The 10694-nt window shown below is 29.8% G+C and overlaps 1 protein-coding gene across 1 annotated transcript in view; it reads right to left on the bottom strand.

The window, feature by feature from the left end:
- Window positions 1-10694, bottom strand: part of LOC106677085 (uncharacterized) — a 62596-nt gene that overhangs the window by 23232 nt on the left and 28670 nt on the right. The window contains exon 2 of the mRNA XM_014414777.3: window positions 2029-2106. Within this exon, the coding sequence (XP_014270263.1) occupies window positions 2029-2106 (78 nt within the window). The remainder of the gene's footprint in view (window positions 1-2028; window positions 2107-10694) is intronic.

The raw sequence follows: 10694 nt of genomic DNA, 5'->3' as shown, positions 1-10694 counted from the left end.
CACCATTGCTGTGGATTGCCTTATATTATATTTTTAAAAAAGCCGTGATACCTCGATAAGTCCAAAAAGAACATTAATATGATTTGTATTGTATAATTAAAAAATAAAACAAAAGAAAAAATCAAGCATTGCTTTAGATACATCTCACCTCAGCTATCGTTTTATTGCATAAGTATATAATTTTGTCTTGATTCAGAATATTAAAAACCATTGTTTATTTTAATAATAAACATAATTTCTAAGTAAGGCAATTGCTTTCACTAACTTTGAAATACGAATTAATAAGTAATCAAGTAACTATAGAATACGTAATGCATACTTTTTATTTTATATATCTCTATTATATAGAAACGTTTTTAGTGATCACCGTGTAATATTTTATTTTACATTTAAGATGGAATTTTTTTTACCTACGGCACGCACAGCCATCATTCAAAAGCCAGACTGATGCAATCTCGATGTCTCCTAACCTATCAGTCCGAATGACGCTTAATTTTAAATGAGATATCGAACGGTATGGATCTTGTGCAATGTTACGATTCATAAGGAACAGAGAGGTTGTTTAATCATTATTTTAGCATTTGCCTGCAAATATATTCAAGAGATGAATGGTTTATTGGGCAATGCTGCCCAAATTAATCGCGTTGCTAAAACGCTGAGCATGTTCATAAATCTATGATTGGATATATAAACACTAACATATATTAACAAAGATACAAAAACAGAGGAATAGCAGATGTCCTCAGAGCTGATCCCTATGCAGGTGATGATGCATAATAAAAGATTGGATATATCAACATTCTAACGATTGTAACAACAGATCTTAACCTAAATGTAAAAAAAAAAAAACAGCACACAGAACCGAAAAATAACACAATTTTGATTTCCAAGATGTTGAAATACTGTATAAGGAAAAAAATAGCTATAGAAGAAAGCTTTTAGAAGCAATTGCAGTATCCAAAAAAACATAAAGAACACAATCAATTACAAAACTCAAACAAAAGATTTAAATGTATCATTTACCGAATTACTAAATAAACTAAACAAATGACAAACTGACTGTTCCTCATCTGAAAATAGTTGAAGAAAATGCCCAGCAGAGTGCACTAAAATAGCAGCAGTAGCAAATAGTCTCTTTAGGAATCTCTGTGTGACAAGACATGAAAAAAAGAAAAAGAAATTAGATAATCCACAGAAGTTTCCAAGAAGTGGAGTTAAAAAGAAGTTTTTAAAATTCGTTTCTAAATTAGTTTGAAAAATATAATATTAATAACCTAAAATAAAGAAAAAAAACAAAATATTTTATAATTTATTTTAAAAGTAGTGTAAAACCTGAAGAAGAACAAAATACGACGAATACTTCCATAGAGCTTTGTTTATAATACAAAAGAATTTTAGTAAGAGGACAGGAGGAAAAAGTGTAAAATGGAGAGTTGTAAAAAGGCCGAAGCACGTTACTAAAATATATATATGTAAAAAATAAAATTAACAAAAAAAAATTATTTTTTACGATTGTACATTTAATGGGGTTGTAAAAATATTTTTTCCAATCATAGTTACGTTAATTCAACCTAAAGTCGAAATATCTATAGTTTACTTCACAATGGTGCAAAGTACATTTACACTAACTTTTCGAAAAATATAATGAAAGGTTTTCTCTTTCAGGAAAATTACATCTTTTCAATTATTTTTTTTACTAAATTGATTTAGCTATAAAATCTAAATCTGTTCTTTATGTTGTTTTCACCACTGTGAAGTAAGCCATCGATATTTAAGAAATCGATTTGTAATATATCGTTTTGTAGCATGGAAATACAATCAGCTGCAAATAGAAAGACTGATATTTGACTTGATAATGTTCCAGAATGTTTTCCTTCTGAAGTAGATTCAAATAGGATTGCATAAGACATCTACACCTCCGCCTTTGAAAATATATTGCATAGAGCTATACTAGAGCTTAGATATATATTGCATAGAGCTTAGATAAATATATTTAAATAAATTAAATATAACGATGAGGTTACTTACTGCAGTTGTAAGCGTTGGTGTCGCCCTCTTGTTCAGAACAGCCAAGCTCTCTATAGTACTGCTTTGCTGGTTCAGTTCCTGTAATACATTAAAAAAGAACTGGTTAATACTTTGTAAATGTGATATATTAAATAAGTATATCAGTTTTATTTATGAATTCGTAAAATAAACCAATGCTCCCACAATCTAAAAGTACTGTTTCTTGTTCGGTTATTCGAAGAGGTGATGTGGTCAGCAGGCTTAACCGCCAATTTTAACCCTCAGTCCAATGATGGACCAGATTCACACTTATATAAGCTAGGTGTGCCTGGAGTCGATCCACAGCTGATATAACAGAAATGTAAAATAAGGCGAGATGTATCACGTGGGGCTAGAATAGGCCATTCTTGGAATTCAGTTAATAAATGCTCTCTGGTGACTTATGATTAAAGCTACTAGTTTTCTCGTTTACTACAGCTTATAAATAAGTTTGAGCAAATCAACAAGTGTTAACGAACACCTCTTATACTATCTATAAGTGTTTCAAATTTTTTTTTTGTTTCTATATGACTGCTAAATCTCTTTTTGTGAAAACTACTGAAAATTATTATTAAACTAAATGTACTACTATACTGCTAACAACTGTTTACTCTGTGGAGTTTCTTAGTGTACGTCTTTACATTCACTTACCTACTATATGGAATATATATAGTAAGGGATCGTGCAAAATTAAGAATTCTAATTTTCGACGGAAATAGATGTTTGAGATCCTCTAAGTACAAATATCCTAATCCCCCAAATGGTCTGTGTATTTTTTTAAATTTTTGAGGTGAAAAAACTTCCAAACAGAATATAAACTATTCTATATTTTTTTTTTACAACGTTTCGGAACAATTATCCCATATTAGGCACCTTTGTATCCATATATTTGTCATTTTTTAAATTTTCATTTCGAAATCATGACATCTATACACCCATAGTTTAAATTTTTTTAATAATTATTGTGTACTTTATAATCATAACACTTTCTCGAGACTGGTTAATATTGTTTAAATATAAAATATTTTATCTATTTTAGTCTCAAAACATTTTTATTCCTTTATAAGTCTGACGTTTCGGCCAATTCAGCCATCCTCAAGGACAATAGTAATACAATTTTAGAACCAAATCATTTAAAAACTACTTCATGCTGCAGGCTATTCTGCCCAGGTCATTTATATCAGACTACAAATTACCCTAATTAGTGAATTTTTCACATTAAATTAAATATTAAAATTATTTATCACAGTAATATTTATCGCAACAGTAATCAATTGTAGGGAAGGTTACAAACATTGTTATGATAAATTTGACTGTTGACTGGTATAAATAATTTTAATTTTTTATTTAATGTGAAAAATTCACTAAATAGGGTAATTTGTAGACTGATAAAAATGACCTGGGCAGAATCACTCCGAACTACCAAAATTGGCAATGGTTTAGTGCACTATAAACTGCACTTAAGGGCATAAACCGGATTTAATTAAACATATTAGAACAACAGATATAAAATATAACGTTTTTCTTTATTTGAAACCAATATTTCGCCCTTGTAAGGGCACTAAATGGTGATAGTATGGGTAATAAGAGGAAACATTCAGCTTTCCAATGGTTGTATTAACGTAGAAATTGGATTAAATGCAGAGATATAGAGTTGTGAAAGATCAAGGCCTTGTTGGGTAACTATGAAACTAATATCTCAAATTGTCATGGATACGATATTTGTTTATCAATTGTTCATTCATGAATAAGGGTCGTATCCATGGCAATTTTAGCTAATAGTTTCAACTATAGCCATTTTTTGCTCATTTCTGATTATGGGTACACAAAAAAAAAGAAGAGAGATATAACCTATTAAAAAACATCATTTCATAAAAATGTTGTATGGAACGTACTGAAAGATCAGTAGTTAGTGAATTTATTTTGAAAAATCTATATCCCAGGAACTATGTGACGTACAGATGTCTATTAGCACTCAAATTAAAGCTAGTTTCATATACTGTAGATTAGTTTATGACCTTTACCTTCGTAGGAGCTGTAGTTTTCATGATATTTTCTAAAATAAATTGATTTATAGTTCTTCGGACAATAAGTTTAATTTATGAAAACTTTCTAGTTGTTCGTATAAAATGTTGGATTTTTGAAAAAAGACCCACAAGACGTGCATATGTCTGCCAACACTCAAAATAAAGAAAATTTAACTTACTATATAGTAGTTTATGACACTTATCTTCATAGGGGTAGTAGTTTTTATGATATTCACATATGAGTATAAATTTGCTAAATGAAAATTTGTTCGAACAACTATAAATCAATTAATTTTAGCAAATTTCATGGAAACTACTACTACAAAATTAAACGTCATAAACTACATTATAGTCCATTAAACTAGCTTTAATTCGAGTTCTAATCGACATCTATACGTCAAATGATTTTTGAGATATAGATTTTTCAAAATAAATTCACTAACTACTGATCTTTTGTTACGTTCCATACATTTCATCAAAATGTTTTTAAGAGGCTATATTTCGAGAACTATTGGACGTAAATAGCTCTACTAGGGCTAATATTTCAGCAAATTTACATTTATTTAAATAATTTTCCTTTAGATTTTCTAGTGTTATTGGTAGTTTTTAAGATATAGAGCTCCGAATGAAAAATTAATTTTTTTTTTAAAGATTTTTAAACAGCCGCCATTTTTTATTCCCCCTACCTATACTTGGCAGACTCATCAATTTGGACTCGTAATTATACATAGTTTTCATTAAAGTAATCAAAAATTGGGGAGATAACTGCCTTTTTTCTCCTGTAGGGCTCTTGTACTAATTGTTTTTTTCATTTTTAGTCAATAAAAAACTATTTAATAGAATCAGTAATAGGTTTTTCTTATTCTTCAGAAATAGAGAAAATTGGCATATACAAATTATGAAGAAAATTTATACTTTTTATACTACGCAAAAAATGCTTAATTTTGTTAAGTTTATTTTTTCCTGTGTATATAATAGCCTATAAATATTCCGGGAAAATTCTTAACATTTTGCAAAAAAACCCATTACAGTAAGATGAAAGAAATGGCAGTACATAAAATATGAACAAACAAATATCGATTTTTTCTAAATCAGATCAATAACGTATATTAATAAGTTGAGAGAAAGCGGAAGCTTTATGACATGATGGACCTGTGTCATGTATCGGTTAGCTAATTGATAATAATATGGGGGCAAACATAGTGAGAGGTCTATACCCGCACTGGTACTGTGCAGATATATAGGTCGCAGAGTTCTGAATACGTTTTTGTTTATCATTAACTGCTTACTATACAACTGTACGAGTATTTAAAGAAACCTATAAACTTAAAATTATATCTTCTACTGGAAAAAATTTCATTTATAATTAGATCTTTTGAATGAAAAGGTACTCTTCTTTGTTTAATTATTTTATTTTACATCATTAAAAAACAATAACAACGTTTCTAAACTATTTCTATTGGAGATACTACTAAAAAATAAAAAATAGAGTTTAGCAACATAGCTCCTCTCCTGCTTAATATCGTTCTACAAGCAATCATAAATAGAGCAGGAATAAATCATGAAGGTGTATTATTCACAAAGATAACCCAAGTTCTGGCCTATGCAGACGACGTCGTCATCATCGGTAGATCCCTACAGAGCATTAGGACTGCTTTCGAAGCGATGGGTGTAGAAGCAAAGAGGTAACAAAAAAGCGAGATTACGCCGTTGGGTAAGAAGCCTCTGGACCAGAGGCAAAGTCGCCTTGTAATGGGCCCCTATAACTTCGAAGTGGTAAGAAGTTTTTCTTACCTTGGCTCTATTATCAATGAGAACCAGGATGAAGAAGAAGCAGTTAAAAGGCGAATTGCAGCTGGAAATAGAGCCTATTACTCTATTGTAAGGCTAATCGAAAGCAAACTTGTTTGCCGTACCACCAAGTTCACCTTGTACAAACGTTGATAGGGCCAGTCGTCACATACGGTGGAGAAACTTGGACCAGGAACAATAAAAGCATTAACCTGCTAGAAAGGTTTGAAAGAGTAATTCTGAGGAGAATCTTAGGGCCCGTATGCGAGAATGGTAATTGGCGAAGAAGGAAAAATGGCAAACTTTTTGGGCTCTACAAGGAATGTAGCATCTCCTTGTACATAAGGTTAGAGAGGCTTAAATGGCTTGGCCATGTAATGAGGATGAGCTAGGAAAGAGTGGCTCATAAACTGTACAGTTACGTTCCGGATGGTGTGCGGCGACGTGGTAGGCCGAAGGGCCGATGGAGGGATGCTGTGGGGCAGGATCTGCGACAACTGAGGATCCCAGTTACCCTTACAGAAGATAGAGAAAGATGGTTGGCAGCCGTTGAGCAGGCCAAGGGCAGCTTCATGCTCCTCTTGTGCCAGTAAAAGAAAGAAGAAGTTGAGTAGCATAAGAGTAATTGTAAAAATGTCAAAAATATCAACACAACAGCACTGACACAACATAGCATAAAGTTTAAACATGATTTTGATTTTTAAAATTCTAAAATTTTAGACATAGTAAATCACAAAAGAAATAGAAAAATAACAGAAGCAATATATATCACAAAAAACATAAGTAACGATGTTAATTTTAAGACAGAAACCAAAAATTTAAGTACACATAACATAGATATAGTAAATAATTTAGTAATTTAATGTTGTATAATAGTATTGTATATTAGAATAATTTTAATATATTATTGTGTAGTTGTAAGATATATTAAAAAATATTCTTAATAGGTTAGTCGTCTTTTGTGGAACAGAGGTAGGGGAATATTGATTTCGTTTAGAATCTTTGTGCCATCAAAGATTAAGATAACCTGGTTTTAGTAAGGTTTTCTGAGGAGAGAAAGAAATACTTTATTCATGCTGCCCAAATACATCGGGTCGCTACATTACACAGCATACTGATCAACCCGTGACTGGACAAATATAAGATACATATTTATAATATATTTATTTTTCTCAGCTCCCAGGGCCCATTGGATGAATTGGTTAGATACAGGGCGATTTTTTTTTCAATATAGAATCACCCTTTATGGCTGTACTGAAACTGTTAGTCGTACTTTTTTGGGTTGCTTAGAAACACCAATACATTAAAAGTGACCCTCTATATCTCTAAACGGAGATATGGTGTTAAGGTTAAAAACATAATCTCAATCTCAGATTTTAAAAATGGAGTCAATGCTATTGTATAGAAAAAACATATTCTAACATTTTAGAGGTTATATTGATATAATTTTATCTTAAAATGACACCATTTCCTAATCCCTAATATGCTGCCCTAGATAGTATATCTGGAGTTCAAGAGTTATCGATGATGATTAATTATCGATTACTGGAAAGTAATTTTCATCGAAATATTACTTAACACCTAAATCTTCCTTCTTTTTTTTAATTGAAGCAACGCCGTTGAAAAGCTACGTGCCAAACTTTTAGAAAACTTTTTTTTCACTATTTTTTAGAGGGCAATAAAGTGAATAATATATTAAAATAATAAATATATGTTTTTCATAAAGAAAAAAAAAGTTGGGTTATTGTATTTATTTTTAATTACTCCTGTAACCACCGAGTTTAATAATTAATTTGTAAATATTGTATTTGTTAATAATATTAGTATTTAATTTAATTATTTTTATTTGTATTCATTTATTTACATCTTTAGTTTATTTTAGAAGACATGTAGTAGTATTTTAGTAGTCAGTATTTTATATTTTGTATTATGATGTAAGAGTAACCGTCGCTAAGGGTTGTTTGACGAGCGTCGCCTAGCAACGAACCGACGATCTACGTTCTAAAATCAGTTGTTACTAATTAGTCAACATTCGGGGTATCGTGGCTTTGTTGTGAATGTTAATAGTTTTAACATGGTAAATGTTATAAGTATAGGATAGAGAAATGTAAAAAGTTTTAACATGCCAAATGTTATCAGTAGCGGTATTCATGATCTTTAGTTTAACATGTTAAATCGTGTTAAATGGAAAAACTCATGTTAAATACAGAAATATTTCCTTCTTTTACCATGTTAAAACGATATAACATACAACATGGTTAGAAGTCTATTACAAGATCTGTTAAATGGAGAATGACGTCACGTAACAGACCAGCTGAGCTCGTCACCGTTTTATTTGTTGTCGTTGTGCTTTGATTGTGTTAGTATTGTTTTGGATGTTTTTAAAATTAATAAAGCAATGAATGACAATAATAATAGTGTAATGACAGTTGTCAATCAGCTCATCTTGATTCTCTTCCTCACAAGTCAGAAGATTAACCAGACACTCAGTATACAAACTTTTACACAACTTCCACTTTTCACTCACTTTAGGCATATTGTAATAAATTACTTTAATCAAAACGTAGAAGTAAACAATTCCATGAAGTTTTGGAAAGAGAGGTTATAACGCTCCTCAGAAAATCCGCTAGGAGCTCTTATGCAGTTAACCTTTAACATGACTTTAAATAGAGCTGCTCACAATCCTATACTTATAACATTTAACATGGTAAAACATTTTACATTTAACACAACATCTTGAATACTCCTATTATAGGATCGTGAAATGTAAAAAGATTTAATATTATAAATGTTATCAATATAGGATTGTAAGCGGCCTAATTTAAAGCCCATGTTTTAAGTTAAATAGCAACTTGTTTTATTACCTTTTAAACTTTACGAGATAATAAAATCTCTAACTGACAAAGCTGTTTCGTCTCTTCTTAGAAATTTCATTTTTGGCTATTCCTCCTCTTGAACCTCATTTAGCCGCTACAATTATTGTTTTTAATATTATTTTCAATGATAGTACATTGTAATTTATCAAGATTTAAAATTTTTCTTTTCTCTCTTTATTTAATGAATGAATCATTTATAAATAAATCATTTATTTATTAATAATTATTTTTTCTTTCTTTTTGGTTCCTTCTTCTTGTTTGTAATTTTTTTTTTTTTTTTCTCTCCATTTGTTTTTCGTCACTCTCTTACAAGATTTCTTCTTTCAATTAATTTTAAATATTGTCTTCTTGTTATTTTTACCTACTTTTCTTCTTTCCTCACCTCCCAATAATCTCATCATTTTATAACGTACTTTTTCAACTCTGAGTCTCGCTGGCACTGAGCTCATTTGGCTGTCTGATTTGCTATTAGCAGATGCGTTCTATGTTTTATTCTCTATTTTCCTATCTTTCTTTTACCCCCTTTTCCTTCTTTTTTCTTTTTATAATTTTCCTTTACTATGTTATTAGTTATGTTTACTATATATTATTATTGTTATGTTTTCTATTTACTTCTTTTATCTAACTTAATTTTATATTTTGTTTCTTTATTCCAATAATATAGTTTCATATTTCAATAGTTACATACATTTTCTTTCTCTCAATTTTATTTTTTGTTTAATCATTTAATTTTTCTTTCCATCATTTTAATTTTTATCTTATTTCCTTAATTATGTTATTTTTGCTTGCTTATTCAATTGCTTATATACACATTTTATTTTCCACTTCTTTCATCACTTTATTTTTTATTAATTTCATTCTGTACAATTATTTACTTTATGTCATTCTGTTTCTATTTTATTTTTTTGTATTCATTGGTTGTTCTTTGTTCTTAGCCCTGATGAAGGCTAGAAATTTTGGCCGAAACGTTGGCAATATTAAATAAGTTATTCCAACTTATTTGTGTTATATTCTGATCGCACCCCCCAATCATCTTCTCCTTATAATAAATAACTAAATTCTTAATTTATTATAAATATATAAATTAAACCACAAATAAACCATTTATAATTTTAATTAATGTATCTTTGTATTCAACCAAGATAATAATTGTTATTCCCCTCAACAAAATTTAATATTTTACGTTTTAAAATATTTTGAATCCAAAAAAAGTAATATAAAAATAAAATATTGGTTAGAAGTGAAACTTCTCAGGTCGGAGCGTTTAGCAGCAATAGATTCTAAGGTGCTAATGATATAGACGTATTACTAGTCTTTTCATTAAGAAGGTCTCAATAAAAATAGATCAGTCCCTGGCAATTTCGGGTTATTAATGAAAAAACAAAACACGCTCAGCTAAATTAGTAAACAACACTTATTTTTAAAGACTGGCCATAAAATAGACCCGTTTCTCCGCAAGCTAAAAGAAAAAAAAATCATAAAGAGACCGGTTGTACAACCGTTGTAAAAATTTCCATAATCTCGAATCACCGAAGGCTAAACTAATACAGAGCATATTAAATAAGATTCCACATTATATAATACAAATGATAAAATAATATCTTACACCGATCAATTTATAGAAAAGCGGTGAAAAAGTTATTAAATTAATCGTGTATTTTATTATATTAACACCTTATAAATAAAATTTTTAAAAAAGTCAATATGAGATATTGAATTCTTTAATTTTTTTTAAATTACTGTGCAATATTACATTCTGTCTTAAATTTATAGATAATGGTAAATGAGCCCACATCATTTTTACAAATATATAAATTAAATGATGAACAAAATAAGGAATTACGCTGGAAGGAATCAAGGAATCACGCTCCCTGGCCGAGGCACCGCCGTTCTTACCCCATCAGAACTCAGTACACCCCTTAAATTACAAATATTAGAAAAATGGCAGGCCAAG

Source organism: Halyomorpha halys, unplaced genomic scaffold, assembly GCF_000696795.3.
Source record: "Halyomorpha halys isolate HHAL.00 unplaced genomic scaffold, Hhal_1.1 Scaffold86.1, whole genome shotgun sequence".
Lineage (NCBI taxonomy): Eukaryota > Metazoa > Arthropoda > Insecta > Hemiptera > Pentatomidae > Halyomorpha > Halyomorpha halys.
The sequence above is the reverse complement of the archived record's forward strand: the minus strand, read 5'-3'. Positions and strand labels throughout refer to the sequence as shown.